The sequence below is a fragment of the Bos taurus genome, chromosome 6 (genome assembly GCF_002263795.3).
Source record: "Bos taurus isolate L1 Dominette 01449 registration number 42190680 breed Hereford chromosome 6, ARS-UCD2.0, whole genome shotgun sequence".
Classification (NCBI taxonomy): Eukaryota; Metazoa; Chordata; class Mammalia; order Artiodactyla; family Bovidae; genus Bos; species Bos taurus.
In genome coordinates this window covers 88,484,500-88,503,767 of record NC_037333.1, presented here as the reverse complement: position 1 = coordinate 88,503,767, position 19,268 = coordinate 88,484,500, and the positions used below count along the sequence as shown (strand labels likewise).

The 19,268-nt window shown below is 35.4% G+C and overlaps 1 protein-coding gene across 1 annotated transcript; it reads right to left on the bottom strand.

Annotated features, from left to right (window-relative positions):
* Positions 1-437: 437 nt before the first annotated feature.
* Positions 438-18,807, bottom strand: ALB (albumin). The gene is given in 15 exon segments (NM_180992.2): positions 438-601; positions 2,949-3,016; positions 3,689-3,821; positions 5,069-5,292; positions 5,907-6,045; positions 7,093-7,190; positions 8,765-8,897; positions 10,011-10,225; positions 11,151-11,280; positions 12,755-12,852; positions 14,295-14,427; positions 14,995-15,203; positions 16,942-17,074; positions 17,929-17,986; positions 18,695-18,807. Coding segments are annotated over 14 exon segments (1,824 nt in total). The 5' UTR covers positions 18,774-18,807; the 3' UTR covers positions 438-601; positions 2,949-2,974.
* Positions 18,808-19,268: the final 461 nt, after the last annotated feature.

The window sequence follows — 19,268 nt, the reverse complement described above, 5'->3', positions numbered from 1 at the left end:
GGGCACGACTGAGTGACTTCCCTTTCACTTTTCACTTTCCTGCATTGGAGAAGGAAATGGCAACCCACTCCAGTGTTCCTGCCTGGAGAATCCCAGGGACGGGGGAGCCTGGTGGGCTGCCGTCTCTGGGGTTGCACAGAGTCGGACACGACTGAAACGACTTAGCAGCAGCAGGGGCAGTATATGCTTTACCTATACCACAGTTCTTATTCTTTTATCCAGAATTATCATAATGTTAAAACATTACTTTGAATGCTTAGAATTCACAACTCAGAACAGTATTAATGTTTCTTTTATAGAATTAACCCATAAGGAACTAGAAGTCCTCCACTGAAATGGGGAAAGAGAGAACAGTGGGACTTTTACAGCACCTAACACAATTTTCAGGATGGCAACACATCTTTGAAAAATAACACTCATGGACAGTTATGTTAGAGTCTTTTCATTTTTTATTAATTGTAGCACAAACAAAAGAAGCAAAATATTTAAAGAAATTTACGTTCTTTAGTGAGAGTGTTGGTTTAACACCAACAGAAAAGGAAAACAGATGAATAAGCTCTGAGTTTTCATTTCTCTTTTTTCCTCTTACTCTCAGGGTAGGCTGAAAAACAAAAGATAAATATAATTACTGTTTATAAAATGGCATGTGCTTTCTCAAATATATTCAAATGAATGCCAGATTGCTTAGACTGTCTTTATATTTCCATCAATGAAAACAATTCAAGCCTGTCCTAGACTCATGGCAGTTGAATTCTTCTGCCGGGCAAGGGGAAAGGACAGAGCAGGAAAAAAGAGACAAAAAAAAAAAAAGTTAAAACAAAACAAAAATAAATAAATAAAAAATAAAAACACACAAAAAAAAGACAGAGCAATAAGGTTCATAAAGTCCTCTCTTCATCATGATGTCAATCAGGGTTGAACATTATAACACCAGTTTTTCATCATTAATTCTCAGAGTCATTTACTTAACAACTACTCTTTTTTGGCCATACCATGCAGCACAGCTTGAGTGGTCTTAGTTCTTTAACCAAGGATTGAACCTGTGTCCCCTGCCGTAGAAATGTAGAATCATAACTATTGGATCACCAGGGAATACCTGACACCTACTTCTTACATAAGTTAATTACAAACAAAAAAGTTGTCTTCTCAAAGTTAGACCTCTAGGAAGAAAATCTTGCCATTTCGGACTGAAACAAGTCACATTTTGAAATGCCCCATTTGCAAAGATATGAAGCTGTTTCCTGTGCTGAATGCATAAAATATAAGTATTACCATACAGGCAAAGAGCAAGTTAAAATCTAATAGTGGAATAAACATCACAGTCAGTTTGAAAAATATAAAAATAATTCATGCTAAAGAACAGTTGGATGGGGATGGGGAACACATGTATACCTGTGGCGGATTCATTTTGATATTTGGCAAAACTAATACAATTATATAAAGTTTAAAAATAAAATAAAAAAATAAAAAAAATAAAACAAAAAACAAAAAAAAGAACAGTTGGGCAACTTGTTTCAAAAATGAAGTTCATTCTATTTTTTAACTTCCCCCACAATACTATACTAAAATGGGTTAAACACATTTATTTATGTTCAAACATCTAAGTTTTAAAGTGAGCCTTTTTGTCATAAGAGAAATCCTCTTAAGACTTAGCATCTTGACACATTGGAAACTTAGTAGCAAATTATTTACTTGTAGTAGAAGTTCACACAAGGTAGACCTCTCATATTCGCCAATGAAATGAATTTGTTTTTGAGCTATTTGGTTGAACCATGTGAAATCATTGCTATCCAACTGTTTTTGTACGTATGAAAATGCACTTTCATACAATTTGGCTTATTACCTATAGGATCCCATTGCTGAGCCAATACTTAGTAGAATGACTCTGTCTTCCGTGTCACATTAGGGCAGAACAAGATAGTGGTTAATTCTCAAGCTCTGGTGTGAATTTTTAATTTTGGCTCCACTTCTCACTGATTGGATGGTCTTTGGGTAAATTACTTAACCTATGCCTTGATCTATACTATCCTTTTCTCATCTACAAAATGGGAATAATAATGGTTTTCAACTCAGGCAACTGTTTTGAGAATTAAAGAAGTATATATATATTAACATATATATAATATATATATATATATAAAATGAGTTTAGAATAGTGACTGGCATTAATCAGTTGATCTTTGCTATTTTAATAACTAGGAGCTTCCCAGGTGGTGCTAGTGGTAAAGAACCCGCCTGCCAATACAGAAGACATAAAGAGACACAGATCCAATCCCTGGGTTGGGAAGATTCTCTGGAGGAGGAAACGGCAACCCACTCCAATATTCTTGCCTGGAGAATTCCATGGATAGGAGTCTGGTGGGCTACAATCCATAGGGTCGCAAAGAGTCGGACACAACTAAAGTGACTTAGCATGCATGCATGCGTTATAATTACTTATTAAAAATAATTCTATTTACTTATTTATTTTTGGCTGTGCCAGGTCTTTGCCGCTCAGGCTTTGCTCTAGCAGGGAGTAGGGGCTGCTCTCCAGTTGCAATGTGCAGGTTTCTCATTGCAATGGCTTCTCTTGCTGCCGAGCATAGGCTCTAGGGTGCACAGGCTTCAGTAGCCGTGGCTCCCAGGCTTTAGAGCACAGGCTCAGTAGCTGTGGTGCACGGGCTTAGTTTCCGCAGCATATGGGATCTTCCTGGATCCCATATGAGATTGGGATCCACGTTTTCTGCATTGGCAGGCAGATTCTTTGCCCCTGAGCCACCAGGGAAGCCCTATATAATTAGTTTTTTTAAAAAATCTAAAGTATGGTTCCTGGAGGAGGGCATGGCAACCCACTGCAGTATTCTGGCCCGGAGAATCCCCATGGACAGAGAAGCCTTGTGGGCTGCAGTCCATGGGGTCGCGAAGAGTCGGACACGACTGAGTGATTAAGCACAGAAAAGTATAGTTACCTGAGATGCCTGTGGTTGTGTCGTGTTTAGGCTAAGGCTGTTTGAGTTGAAACAACAAGTTTTGGACCCTAAATACAAAGAAATGACAGATACGGGGGAAATATTAGCACGACTGTTAGGATTTTTAAAAAGTAACATTTATACAGCCATTGGTGATTACAAAGTAATTTTTCATATATCACATCCTTCAATAACAGTTCAGTACTAGACTCTCTTGCAGAGAGTCGGACATGACTGAGCGACTGAACTGAACTGAACTGAACTAGACTCTCTAGAAGGAGGCTCCCTGAGGAATAAAATACTGTCAAGTCCTAGGGGGAAATATTAAATGATTCACACATTTAAATAGAAATTTCCCCTGTAACCTATAAAATCAACTATTCATATTCAACCAAATCACAAATTACCATTTTCAAGAAAATGTTAAACTAAATTAAGTTTTGCTTTGATGCTGTCTCTACCAAAAGATTTCAGGCTTTAGAAATATTTCTGTCTAAATTCATAAACATACAACTTTGGAAACAGAACAAATATTAAAACACAACTACAGTGCAACAAGAGATTTTTTTTAAAAAAAAAGTATTTCAGTCATTTGGTAAGACAATTGTACGAAGAATAAGATTCCTGTTCCACACACACATAATTTCTTTCAGGTACTTAAACCACTAACCCCTAGCTTGCTCAAATGCAACAGCAAAGGAAATTAGACATATTAAAATGAAGATAAACAACTCCAGTACCTCCACAGCAAAGCAGGCCTCTTTGTCATCAGCTGCACAGCACTTGTCTACAAAAGCCACAAAATTCTCCATGACGGTTTTCAGTTGTTCCTCTGTTGCCTTGGGCTTGTGTTTCAACAGCTCAACAAGTGCACTGCATTTGAATAAGAACAACAAAAAACAGAAAGAAATGCACTCACTGAATAAAAATGGAGATGGTAAGAATGGTAGCAGTTCTGCTAAATATTCTAAGTTTTAGAGCCAGACAGCTCTGGATTTGAGGCCCAGGCTTGCCATTCAATATTCTCACTTGCATAATGAGAATAAAATCCACCTTCACAGGGTTGGTGGAAGGATCAAATTAAGTAATCAATGTAAATTGCTCAACATTTGTAGTGTCAGTGTATCTCAACCAATGGTTCTTTAGTAAATCACCGGAAAAGATGATGTCATTGCATTCGTATGTTATCTGATTTGGGGAGTTATGGCATATTAATGGTATAAATTTAAGAGCTAAAAATAATTTTTAAAAATCTACTTATCCTGGACTCCATTTAAAAAGTTTCTAATCTGAGAATATTTCTCTTGGTATTTTTTAATCCACCCCATTCAAAGTTAATAACAATCTTGACCCAGGGATTGAACCCAGGTCTCCTGTATTGCAGGCAGAGTTTTTAAATCCTGAACCACCAGGGAAGCCCTAATAATATAGAGGCCATAGGAAATAAAACTATCCAACTCAAGGGAGCTGGTGGTTCTCTTTTTTTGACATCTGCAGACAATAGAGCTAGAGAAAGAGTCATATGGGCAGAATATTACTTTAAAATCTAGCTCCATGATCAGAAGCCACCAGAGGTAATAACAACTTCATGTTGCTAAATTTCTTGCAATTATAACCCCTTGTGACAGCAATAAGGAATCAAGGGAATCAAGCCTCTGAACTCGAAATGACAGATGTTTTTTAATCCAAGTTCCATTCTCAAAAGTTAGATCTTAAGGGGCTGCCTTATCTGTAGGTCAATACAGGACAAACTGAAAGTAACTATTCATGCCCAGAATTAAATTCTCGTATGATTTCTACTGAGTAATTTGCTATCTACAAAAATGCATCAGTTAATTGTTCAGCTTATTCTACTGAACTAGCCTAAGATATAATTCTGCTGCAGCTTTTATCCCACAAGATTCTTCTGAATGGTTTGTAGGCAAGATGATGAGGTTTTTTTTTTTTTCTTTTGCTAAGAAAACAAAAGACTATCCATTTTATTCTTGACATTTTTATCTGCTTAACATGGCCAATACTTCTGTACTTTGGGTCTATAATCACTATTTCAGAGAAAGCTGCTTGTTTACAGTTCTCACTATCAAGATTACCAACACAAAGAATAGTGAAATACTCCTTACGTTTGTTTCTTGATTTGTTTCTCAGTATCGGGAAGTGTGCATATATCTGCATGGAAGGTGAACAATTTCTCATCAAAGGCTTTGGGTACATATGTTTCATCAGGTGTCAGAGCAGAGAAACATGGCCGTCTGTTCACCAATGACTCTGTGCAGCACTTGGTGACTTTTTCACTCACTGGTGTCTTCTCATGCAGCACGCACAACCGGTTCAGGATCAAGCTCAGCTAAAAACAGGCAAGAACACAGAAGCTCAAAGAAAGCATAATGAAAAGTTTTCCAGGAACTCCTACCTTCCACTGGACCAAAACAAACTCTATCTTTTAACTCACAACATTGAATCCAAGGTTGATTTGAGGCAACAGTTTACTTTAGAACTACAGGTAAAAAGGGACTTTGAAAAATCTTCTCAATTAAATATGTCTACATTTTAGGAATAATATATTTGAGAAAATAATTGATTGCATAATTTAAGAGAAGTCCTGAGATATGTGTTGGAGTAGGGAAGAAATAGTCTTATACTGATACATTAAAGGAAAAAAACCCAAAAAAGTAAAAATTTAGAAAATTCAAGGATGGAACATTAAAAATTCATGAAATTTTTTAAAAACAATTTATCACTTTTGGAATCTTATCTAAATCCTCTGATGGTCAAGATAATATAGGCAACCAAATCCTGGTTGCCACTGCCATATAGACAATACACACACACACACACACACACACACACACACACACACACACAAGTGAAAGCAAGCACTTTCACTTGCTTCTGAAAGCTTTGTCAACATCCAAAGACAGAAACTCATCCTTACTGACAGCTCTATTTTAAAAGACTCACATAGTCTTCAGTACAGGGCATTCTTTCTGATTCCGGCTTTGTACAACACCTAGTACCCACTTTTCCTAGGCTTCTTGAAACCTCCACGAGAGTTGGAGTTGACACTTGGGGTACTTTCCTGGTGTAACGAACTATGAGCCTGTAACAACATAATCCATGCATTTTCAGTCAGACAAGAAACTCTTTTTCTAACACATCAGGTCAAGCAGAGAACACTTAGCCAAAATCCACCAAGATGGTTTCCAGGGAAGACCTATTCCACTCATAAATTGTCTTCATCTTCACATGGGCGGAATAATGTGGGTGAAGACCTTGTCCTGAGCAACTAAGTAACCTAGCTGTGGATCCCACCTGTGCTATATAATCTTAGGAAAGTGGCTTACTTTATCATAATTCAGTGACATTAAAATACTTTTTAATTGCTTCTTTCTTTCAATAAAACCTACTGAGAGCTTAATACACATCAGCACTATCCTAAATCTGAAAGATATGGATGAATTTTCTCACCTATAAAACAGAAGGAAATACACCTGACTCAAAAGGGATGGTGCAAGGACTAAACGAAAAGAAACAAAGTATACAATCAGCCTGACATGGTATCTAGCATGTAATAATCATTTACTAAGAATGCTAATCACTAGTGAAAGTCAATGTATAACAATAATCTACTCAAGGGAAGAGACTGTATCTTGTTCAATGTTATTCCAAGCACCTATAGTTAAAAAAGTGGTAACAGGTGTCAGCTGAAAAGTAAATATCAGTTAAATGATGTGCCCCTTCCTGTCTTAACTTCCACAGATAAGGCTCTATTTAATCAGAACATTAGTCTATCACCTTATTGAGCTACAGCCACTGAAGACTTATTTTCTGCTCTGTAAAGCATTGTTTTTATTTTGTTCACTCATAAACTATTTAACTGTCAAACAGCATCCTCAGTTCCTCTAACCCAATATTTGATATTTTTCCTCCCAGATATGAGCCCAACTTTTTAAACTGTCCTCAAATATAAGCTCTTCACCCCATCAACTATTTTATCTCATTTTCTCTTGTCTTTCTTGATGGAGAGTGATTAGAAATAAGACTTTACTTTCAAAATTAAAAGTTCTATGATAGGTGGTCTATGAATATCATCTTAAATATTTACTAAATGAACAAGAAAAATTAGCCAATAAGCAAATATACTTACGCATTTTGGAATCCATACTCTCCAAGTTTTTCGAATTGGTCACAGTTTTGTTTAATTAAATTCTGAGGCTCATCCACAAGATGCTTAAGTTTGTCAAACTGAAAAAGAAAAGAATTGTGCTTATAACATTCTATATGAGGACCAGATGCAGGTTGTTTTTCACCCTTCTAGGTAGAATGAGATCCTTCCTCTTCTCTGCCCAAAGTCATGTAAATAGCTTTTTGATGCCAAACCTATTATATGTCCAAACTGTTTATTTGGTAAGACTGTATAAGTGATTAAGAACATTCAGACTCTGGAATGCAACTCCTAGTGTTTAAGCCAGGTCATCTGATTCATTTTCTAGTTGTTCAACTTTACTTCCCATCTCAAAGCTCTAGAACCCTCACTTCTAAAATGGAGATGAAAATGATACTCACCTCAGAGAATTACTCTGTAAACCTCCTGAGCTCATGAAATTAAAACAGAGCCTGGGATACAGTAAAAACCTAATAAACGGTGGCTATGGGCTTCCCTGGTGGCTCGGTCAATAAAGAATTTGCCTGCAGTGCAGGAGACCTGGGTTTGATCCCTGGGTCAGGAAGATCCCCTGGAGAAGGAAATGGCAACTCGCTCCAGTATTGTGGCCTGGGAAATCACATGGACAGGGGACCCTGGTGGGCTACAGTCCATGGGGTTCCAAGAATCAGACATGACTTAGCGACTAAAGCATCAAACCACCTTGTAATTATAAATATATTATAATTATAATATTATATTATAATTATAAATACTCGTTATTATTAAGCCATCTCTGCAGTTGGATCCCGAGCTCTCTAAGATAACAGATTTCGTCTTGGTCATCTTGTGTGGTACTTGGCATATAACTAGTTTCTTGATAGAGGAGAAAATGACTTTCCTCTGATTCTTAAGTTTGAAAACCACTCTATGTACTGAGTGCTAAATATCTCAAACATGAGCTAGTTGCTAAATATTTGCTGTTGCTGTTGTTCAGTCGCTCAGTCATGACTGACTCTTTGTGATCCCATGGACTGCGGCACACCAGGTTTCCCTGTCCTTCACTATCTCCCAGAGTTTGCTCAAACTCATGTCTACTGAGTCAATGATGCCATCCAACCATCTCATCCTCTGTCACCCCCTTCCCCCTCTGCCTTCAATCTTTCCCAGCATCAGGGTCTTTTCCAATATGCTAAAATTTTAGCATAGCTAAATATGCTAAAAATTCTTGAAGCAGATTTCTTCTCCTTATTTAATTTCTTTCAAAACCATTCCTAAACTGTTTCAAAAGAGATTTGAAAATATTCTATGTCAATAGATTTCACCATCTTCTCTAAGATACTAATTCTTGATTACTTAATAAAACTTGAAAACAGGTTAACCTTCTTTATATCTATGTTAAATTTCTTTTAATTAACATTTAAATTTGCCTTATTTTGTTCTCAGGAGTCTAAAAAGGAAAAAAATGCATGGTCAAGATTATGTAAAATTAAGAGAGTGCTCTCTTCGACCTTTCTTTTTTATTGAAGGTTATTATTCCTATAATGTTTACAGGCACAGAACTGAAATCATCTTGAGATCTACATTGCATGATATAATAATCTGGCATCATTTTTATTTCCTGTTATTGGAATCATCAACCAAAGAGCTATATGTCTTCCTTCCAGAAACTTACCACTGTGGAATAGCATGCATGTGGATCATCTTTGGCACAGCATTCCTCCAGTGTGGCTTCATATTCCTTGGCAAGTCTCAATAGCACTGAGACAGCATATTCAGGATGCCTTCTTGAATATTCATACAAAAACCTAATTAAGATGACAATAAAATAGATTTTGTTAGACAAATGAGCAAGAAAAACCACATAATTAACCATAAATGTAAATCATATCCTAAAGGTTTGAATTAGACTAAGCCGGGTGCAGTCAAGGACTAAGGGCTTGAAGGTTCAGAGTTAAAGCTATCAAACCCTGACTCTACCACTTGCTTTATTATATCCCCTTAGGTGACTTATTACAATTTTTAAGCCTTGGTTTCCTCCTCTGTGGAATGGGGATGATAATAGTGTGTCTCAGAAGGTGAACTGTGAGAAATACATGATGTAATCTATGCAAAACACACGCTGTTGGGCACATACTATTTAATGAATGACACTTGTTACTATTAGGTACATCTTGTCTAATTTGGACTACACTTCAAAAATGTTCTGATAGATAACTAGAGACATATTCTTAATTTTTTTCTTCTCTGTATGAATAAATTCTTTATGGGTATGTAATTTTATAAAAGATTTAGTGCACAGGATACTATAATTGAGCAATAAAAATTTAAAGTTTATCACCATACTTACTGATTTTATATAATCATTGATTTTGTCATTTAATTATATGCTGCCTTGCATGCTACTGGACTCTGGTCTTTTCAACAAAATCTGACTCATTTTCATTTTAAAGCACCTGGTAACAGATTCCATACTTTATAGTTCTTCACTGGCATCAGATAGATAGACAGATAGATATAGAGGCTTAAAGATGTGTTACATATATTCACACATATATAAGTTCTAGAAATACACTTTGAATGAAGGCATGAATGAATAATATATATAATTTACATGTAAACAAAATATTTCTACATGTATTTCCAGAAATATTCCTAAGGAGTCAGGGGTGGGAGTAAAAATAAATTTTTATTATTACATTGTACTCTATTGATAGAGCATCTGCCATAAGCATGTATTATTTTATGACAATTTTTTAAAATCAATTTTTCCAAAAATGTTTAAAGACCAGAAGAGGAAAGAATAAAGAAACATTGCAGGCAGTGTGAAAATTGTAGCAATTCCGAGGGAAAGCCTAGAATAATTTCCTAAATTCTGAGATCATATAAAAGTATGAAAGGATCATTTCTTATCCACTTACGAGCCCAGGAAGGCATCTTTTGCTTCCTGATAGTTTTTGCAAACATCCTTATCTTCAGCAAAGTCAGCAGTTAATGGGGGCAGGTTTTCAGGTATGGCATCTTTTTCTACCTCAGCAATGCAGTGGGATTTTTCCAACAAAGGCTTATCACAGCATTCCTTCAGTTTACTGGAGATTGTATCTTGATTATCACATATGTACTTGGCAAGATCTGCCTATAAGCAAGTAGGTAAAAAGTGTTCAGTGTAAATTGACATTCCTGTGCTTCCTCCCCAGACGTCTACTATGTTGACAGAACACATTCATTGTGTTCTAAGACCATACTTATACTGATATGCCTTCTGTGAACATTTTCAGTCTGTGCTGCGAAGCCTAGAGGCACAGATAGAACTACTAAAACATGATTGGAAAAAAACTAGTCTTAATTGGGGCTCATGTCAGTTATTTATTAACTTTATACCTACTTTTAAAACACTTAAGTTTTTAAATTAAAACTCAGTAGTGTTTTTCTAAATATCCCCCCAAATTAAGTGCAGGCATCTTGAAACCAAATAACCAAATAAAGTGCTGGAGATTTTTGAAAAGTTAGTCAAGATCATGGTCACAGACTCTACTTACAGATGTAAAATATCTGCCTTAAAGTTTTCAGAAAGTGTCCTGAGAGGTTAGGATTCTTGTATTTTGTCAGTTTGAGGGGAAAAAAAAGATATCATTCCAAATATTTGTATTTTTAATGTAGGGTGTTAATTAAGAGAGAACATAGAGGGGAAAATTACATAATTTCCAAAGCTCTCTTCAGGTTCCAGCCTTTCTCCAACTCCCTCCACCTCTTCAAGAAATCTTAGAAATCTACCTTTGTGACTGTCCTACTTCAGCTTTAAGAATTTGATCTCAGAATTTGAATGAAAGGGATTACAAACTATAAATGAGTTTATTAGATCATTTAGTGAATAGGATATCAGAGAGAAAAAAAGAAAGAGGGAGGGAGGGAGGGCAGAAGGAAGGGAAACAGGGAAAGGATTGAGTAGACCCAGCAGAGAAAATAATCTCAAACCGCTCTCAGTTGTTCTTATGCTAAACAAACTAATTCTACCAACTTAAGCAAGTATGTTACCATAAAGCATACTGAGGATTCCTTACCCTGTCATCTGCGCATTCAAGTAGGTCACCATGGCAGCATTCCTTGTGGACTTTTGTGAGATCTGTCACTAGCTTGGTAACTTCTACAAACTCAGCCTTGGGAAATTTCTGGCTCAGGCGAGCTACTGACCTAAAAAGAAAATTCTCCCATCAAAATATTATTAACAGACAACGTTTTATGTGAAAGCATTAGGAAAATACTACACATAACTAGAAAATTTAGGCTCAGATAACACACAGAAATAATTTGTAAGACATATTAGCTCTTATTTTAATGATAATTCTGAACCAAATGTTAGAGCAAAATGTTTCCTTAGGGCAGTACATATGGAGGTTAAAAGTCCAGCAATTCATAAAAACAGAAATCAAAGAGGGATTCTAAAAAAGGTAACGTGCTGAGAGGCCCCAGGTTTAGAGCCCAGGAATGACTTCCAGATCTGGCTTTATAGCTTAATAATCATGAGACCCTAGGCCAGTTACTTAGCCTCTGTGAGCTTCAGTCCCCACAGAGTCACAACATGCTAAGTCAAAGCATTGTTGTGACGATTAAATGAGATAATCTATATGAAAGCATTTTATGAACTGGGAAATGCCATACAAATTCCAGTTACTCCTTTTTTTTTAAATTATTAACCAAAGTACATTCTTCCTGACTTCTAAAAGCCTCTGAGAAAACAAATTTTGTTAACTTCTACAAAAATTAGAGAGTTTTGATTCAGCATACTTTTACCAAGAAATTGATTCAGCATAATCTCTGTACTCATTGATAAGATGTAAAACCTAACATCCACAAGCTTTCTCAAATCATTTCAGTCACTGAAATCAGATAAAAGACACTTCCCCAAAACTAATCATACCCTGTTTAACTATGTATCATTTCATGTTAGGGTTGTTTTGTTTAGTGATTTTATTGATGGTAGGGATGACAGGCAAGATAGTTCAAGTGACAGTTTCTTGACAGCTTCCAAAATGTCTGTTTTCAATTGATTTTCTGCCCAATGTTGATTTATTGTTGACTAGAAAGTAAGGGATTGGTGGTGGGGATGGCAGGGGGTCGCAAAAGGGATTCCTTGGTCCAAATATTGAAGGACGCTTACAGAGCTAGCTGACAATATCCAAACAGAGGCCCAGGCAAAAACAAGAGATTAAGAGCAGAACTGGTGCTACCAGAAAATAAGAAGAAACTTTGATGACTGAAATTAGTTATCAGAACATAAAAAGACAAGCAGACACCTTCCGATAATTGGTTGGAGGGATGGATGAGAGATAAAATTAGATCAAAGACCCTAACTATAGATCTATATAAACAGTGGATTATTATACTAAGATCACAATCGTTAAAAATACATGGAAGTTTAAACGCCTGTCCTGGAAGAACAAAAAAGTTGTCGTCTAAATTCTCTGACTACTTAGGGAAAAAAAGGTTAAAAATAATGACAAATTGTCTTTGATGCTCTGGTTTTCATCTCTATCAAATGTCTACCTTTTAGACAACCAAAAAGATGTACGTGAAAGCACTGTGTAAAATGACATATGATGCACAATTTTGTCAACTGAACCATCCATTTACATCATGAAAAAGATGCAAACTAAATTTAACATACCATGCTTTTAAAGCTCTTTCTCCAAATTTTTGAATACTGGCACACCTGAGTCTCTGTCTGGCAGATGAAGTCAGTACTTTTTCTCTCATAGTTTCAATCTGCAAAAAGAAATAATTTGAGGAACATTAGAAAAGAAAATTTATGTACAGACCACCCCTTCTGGAGCTCAGATGAGACTGCTGCTGCTGCTGCTGCTGCTGCTGCTGCTACTGCTGCTAAGTCACTTCAGTCGTGTCCAACTCTGTGCGACCCCATAGACAGCAGCCCACCAGGCTCCCCCGTCCCTGGGATTCTCCAGACAAGAACACTGGAGGGGGTTGCCATTTCCTTCTCCAATGCACGAAAGTGAAAAGTGACAGTGAAGTTACTCAGTGGTGTCCGACTCTTCACAACCCCAAGGACTGCAGCCCACCAGGCTCCTCCATTCATGGGATTTTCCAGGCAAGAGTACTGGAGTTGGGTGCCATTGCCTTCTCTGGAAATAGGGTTTACGTAAGTCAAAATTATCTCTGACAGTAGCAAGATTTAACCTTTTGAGCAAACCCCAATAGACCAGCATTACAACTGAAATGATTAACCTAATGTGTAGTTGCTAAGTCATGTCCAACTCTTTGCGACCCCATGGACTGTAGCCTGCCAGGTTCTCCTGTCCATGGGATTCTCCAGGCAAGAATACTGGAATAGGTTGTTATTTCCTCCTCCAAGATTAATCTAATACATAATGATAAATATGAGACTTTGCCAAATTAAATCTTAAAGAGAAAATTTAAACCTCAATTCCCAAGTATTCATTATTGGCAAATAATTATTTTGTTCTATAGAAAGAGGAAAAGTCAGTCTGGTCATAGTGGAACCTCCAGGTGGTTAAGAACCAGCGTGGAGGTATTGCCAGGGAAAAGGGAATGAAAAGGAAAAGTAGAACAGTGTACACTAATGTCCAAGGGAATAGAACTTTGCTGACTTCTTAATTTTGCACGTAATGCATTTTAATCCTTCCTCCACAACTCCCATAACATCAATAAACTCCCTAGAAAAGAGAATGAAGTGTAAATATTTACAGGATAAATCAATAAACCTAGGCTTCTAGATGCAGTTAAATTCTCCCCCACTTTGAATTCTCCCCTCCCCCCCCAAAAAAAAAGCCTCTTGAAAAGAGAAACAAAAATGGTGTCCTCTTACTGTGCAATTTGAAAAATGAGTTTCTGCATTTCACTATAGCAACTAGCACTATAGAAAGAGGCAGGATATTTAGATACATACAAACCAGTTCCCTCTACCAGATCCACTTTGCAAATCTTATTAGAAAAAGGAAAGTGGAAGACATAGCTCTTCAAAAAAGGTGAAAAGACATAGCCCTTAGTTAAAAAGACATAGCCCTTCAAAAAAGGTGAAAAATTCTTTGATTGGGGGAAAGAGGTAGGAGTTTAAACCATGTAAAGAAGTTTCTGCTGGAAGCTTCAGTTTCCTAAATTTAGCCATAAGATGTCCCGAAACTGAGATTTGATTATGAATTGGTTCTTCTATTCTTTCTGAAGAATACCTTTGGTAGCAGGCAGGCACCTTTATCTTCAGCTTGGCAGCATTCTTGAAAAACTCCATTATATTTATTAGCATAGTAAAGGAGTTCTGGTGCATAAAAGTAGGGATGTCTTCTAGCAATTTCGTATAGGTATCTAAATTTTTAAACAAAAAAACAGTCACTTTTCTATAGCAGGAACAAATGCATGGCAGGAACATTTGTAATCTACCTTCTCCCCAGAGCCAATTCAAAGACTTCTAATCAACCAATTAAGCTCAATTTGCAAATGATGAACTTGCCTTTGTCATTCTTTAAGTCAGTGAAAAGGTCAAACTCACACACACATATATATACATATAAGTATACACGCATGCATAAAATAGTTTAATTTCAGTGATATGTTATTGACTAATTTGAAATAAATTCTGAGAATGCTAAATATATATCTTTATAATATCTTAATACATGTCAACTTCAGTTATTTTTGTATAGATCATATCCTGTTCTGCAAAAGATCTTTGATCAACTTTTTCATCATGTAGAATGTTGTAGTATGTTATTTACTACACATAATAAATACTCTATTTCTTTGAAAATTGTCATTAGAACAAAAACTTCAAGTCTTAATGTTGATAATAATTTTCATAATAGTAATTATTGTAGTGAATCTTGACATATTTCATAATTTTTAATTTTGAAGCTTAAAAATCTGATTACTTACTTTCCCCAAAACTTCTTTTCATCTGCCTTAAACTCATCACACAAAGTATTGGGGTCTGGTTTCAATTTAGGGAGGTCTGGGCTATCATCTTTGTGGCTCAGGAAGCATTCATTTCTTTCAGGCTCTTGTTTCTCACAGCAGTCAGCCATGTCACCATAGGTTTCACGAAGGGATGCAACTTTACACAATTCATCTCCAAAGAGAGTGTGCTGCATGGAAGAGAGCAGGCTTCAAATTGCTGAGCAGCATTTTATTTTCCTTATACCCAAAGAATAGTACAAGAAATTAGTATCTTGGTGAACCTTGGTTAGTATGTCATATAAAAATCCACTTTTTTTCTCAGATTTAGAGAGTTTCCCTTGATTTGACCATCTGTGGGTGATTACCATAGGAATTAAGTGTCACACTATTACTTATAGTGGATAAAACAGAAGGGCAAAAAGAATGCCTTTAAGGAATGAACAGAACTCCTGTTTCCACCTGAGGTTAAAGGCCAGGAGAGAAATCATTAAAGTAAAAACTCAAGGGAAATTATCCTGTTAGTAGCAATGCATTCACATTAGGGAAGACAGTGTTCAGATAGATTCTCATTTGATCTGCTCCTTTTCGAGAGGTCCAAATTTTTAGTAGAAACCATTCAAAACTGAGGAGTAACACAATCTACTATATACAATTGTTATAGTAACACAATCTACTATATATTAATTGTTACTGCATTAGAGTATAATTTTTTTGTTCTAGAAATATTTGCCTCAATGCACAGCCCATTAAACGAATCCTTTCTGTATCAATTAATTTTCATTATGAAAGTAATTATAACTTCAGGGGAAATAGGCTCAAGACAAAATTTATTAATTTCTTTTAAAATATATTTTTAAAAATTCATATTTAGAGTAATATTATTTTTTTAATTTTATTTTATTTTTAAACTTTACAATATTGTATTGGTTTTGCCAAACATCGAAATGAATCCGCCACAGGTATACATGTGTTCCCCATCCTGAACCCTCCTCCCTCCTCCCTCCCCATACCATCCCTCTGGGTCGTCCCAGTGCACCAGCCCCAAGCATCCAGTATCTCGAACCTGGACTGGCGACTCGTTCTATATATGATATTATACGTATTTCAATGCTATTCTCCCAAATCATCCCACCCTCTCCCTCTCCCACAGAGTCCAAAAGACTATTCTATACATCAGTGTCTCTTTTGCTGTCTCGTGTACAGGGTTATTGTTACCATCTTTCTAAATTCCATATACATGCGTTAGTATACTGTATTGGTGTTTTTCTTTCTGGCTTACTTCACTCTGTATAATAGACTCCAGTTTCATCCACCTCATTAGAACTGATTTAATATTATTGTGGGTAGTTAAAGAACTGATTCTGCCTTGAGGCAGAAGTACATATAGAGAAAAACAAGAAGGAAGCCTTCTGTGATAAACAAAAAATTGCCTTGTCCCAAGAAAGGTATATATAAAGTGGTAAGAGAAATATAGACCTATCTTTGTATTAAAGATCTATCTGAAAATATCACAAGTTCAAAGTCCTGATTTTTTATTGTATGTAAAAATATGAATATCCCTAAAACAAGGAATACATAGCCATACTGTTGTTTTTACCTAGATAACAAGGTAAAAACTATCCTATCATTATTAGTGTCTATTAAAAGAAATTTAACTTTAAATTTAAAAAAGAAACTTCTAAAAATAAAAAATTTCCAAAAACACTATGACTTTTGTGTGTGGTTTCAGTAAAGCAATGTTTTTTAAAACTGTGAGTACACTAGAACATCTCTATCATCAAAGAAATGCTATACGCACTTTTGAGTGTTGCTTACAAATATAGTCTTTGATAATAATTGAGAAAACTAGAATGAGATATTTTTACTTTTTAAACATTCAAGATTATGTTACAGAAGAAATACTATTCAAAACCAGAATATACTTACAAGTGACTTTTCACAGCCGGCATGGGACTCATCAGCAACACATGTTTTTGCAAACTCAGTTAGTTCGTTCACTAATTTTACATGCTCATCAAATGGACACTGCTGGAGATACTGAGAAAAGGCAATCAGTACCCTGAAATAAAGAACACAGAAAAATGTAGTATAATAAAATTTTAATATACACTAGATTGCCATGTTAGAAAACAAATAGTGTCTGTATATGTTCTATATTTTACACACCTTTCTCATGATTATTCAGAGATCCTATTGACGTCAGCTGTGTTCTGAGGCCTAACCACGTATATGTGGCTTTCTAAGAAAAAAGGATGTATATTTCCACCATGTTTAAATATATGTGTGTGCAGGTCAATATATGCATACTATCACGTCATCTATGTGAGCAAGCAAGCAAAATGCATTCTAAATAGACGAATAGACAGGTCCTTCAACTATTTAAAACAAAAATCATACATACATACACAAATATCTTATTTAATCAGGCAATAGGATGAGACAGACTTTGAAAAACAAGCTATTTCCTCACCTTTTACTAGATTAAAAAATATTCAAATTGTCTCAAAAAATCACAGAAATATTTACTGGGTAAAGAATTTAGTAAATGAGTTGTGAAAGGAGTCATATAGTAAATGTTTTCTACCATGTAGATTATATAAGAGTTCCAGATCTACACTGTCCAAACAGTTTTCATTAGCCACAAATGACAATATATATTTGAAAAAGTTAAAATTAAATACTGTTTAAATTTTTGATCCTCAGTTTCAATTGCCATATTTCAAGTCCTCAATAGCCACAGTGGCCAATGGCAACTATATTAGTCAACACTGATACAGAATATTGCCACTGATGCAGAAAATCCTACTGGAGAGTACTGTTCTACAGTCTTTGATGACGGGACTACAAGGACTTCAAAATTGCAACTAACACTATTAGAAACATTAAATTTGATTCTTCAGTATTTCAACTTACAGGCCTTTAAAATGTTCTTCTCCCAAATCTTTAAACCGATGAGCAATCTCACTCTTGTCTGGAGGGGAAAATGGGGGGAAAAAAGATTTGCTTTAAATTCTGAAGAAACAACTAGTTACGATATTATTTTTTATGTTTCTCTCCATTTGACTTGGGTATTCATTTGCTCCAAGATATTGAGCTCTGATTCCCTACAGAAAATCTTAAGATGATGATTAAATGTTTCTTCTGCATTTAAGCAGAAAAGTTATTTAATCACCAATGATACTACTTGAAAAATCATTGAAGTCATTACATATTTATAGTTTTATATTCAAACTTGGATAAGATCTAATGCTCTTGCAGTGTCTATTAACTGAGAGGATAGTCCAAAATGGAAAATATAAATACAAGTTCTATTTATAAGATTAAAATCACAAATTTTGTATTTTTTATATAAATTAAAGTACAGCAAACAGGTCTTTGGAAACTTGGATTTTTAAATTCTATCTTCAACTATGTTTTGTGAAGTTTAAGTCACTCTGCAGAAACTCCTTCATGTGCAATAGGAAATTACAGTTACTAAACAATTCTCACTTTTTTTTTTCACCTGGGATGTTAGAAATACATTAATAAGGTATCTTCCTAAGGGTTCACAAATACAAAATATAGTAACAGTCTAAAAATAAATGCTAAAGGAAAACTTTCTTCATTAATGATTCAAGGTTTACTGAAACATTCTTGTCTAGGAAAGAAAAGTTGAACAATTGAAAACTAGAATTCTTACGTGTATCTCGACGAAACACACCCCTGGAATAAGCAGAGCTGAAGAGAAGGAGAAGAGAAATAAAAGTCACCCACTTCATTGTGCCAAAGTTTTGTGGGGTTGATAGAAAAGATAGTATGATAGAGGGAAATCAGCACTAATATACTTCTTTAGCCAATAATTGTAGATTATTAACTAGACTCATCTTTGTATTTCATTGGTTCATAAGTGATTACAAAATTCATAGCATTCTTGCCAAAAAATTGTTTGACTGAATCCCTTGTGTATGTTTGCCATCTGGAACTGATTTTTCCACAAGACCTGGTCAATTCAATAGTTGTGTAAAACACCTTATCAAATTTTACATAAGAGTTTAAACGATTTGTACCATTACTGTGTTCTCTATCTGTGATTTACTATTTGAACATTTTAGTTTTCAATATTTTCAAAAATTTGACCAGATCAATAACTTAGCTTGGAAATAAGATATATTAAAAGAGTTAATCTTTGAGCCACCTATGGCTGATTCATGTTGATGTTTAACAGAAAACAACAAAATTCTGTAAAGCAATTATTCTTCAATTAAAAATAAATT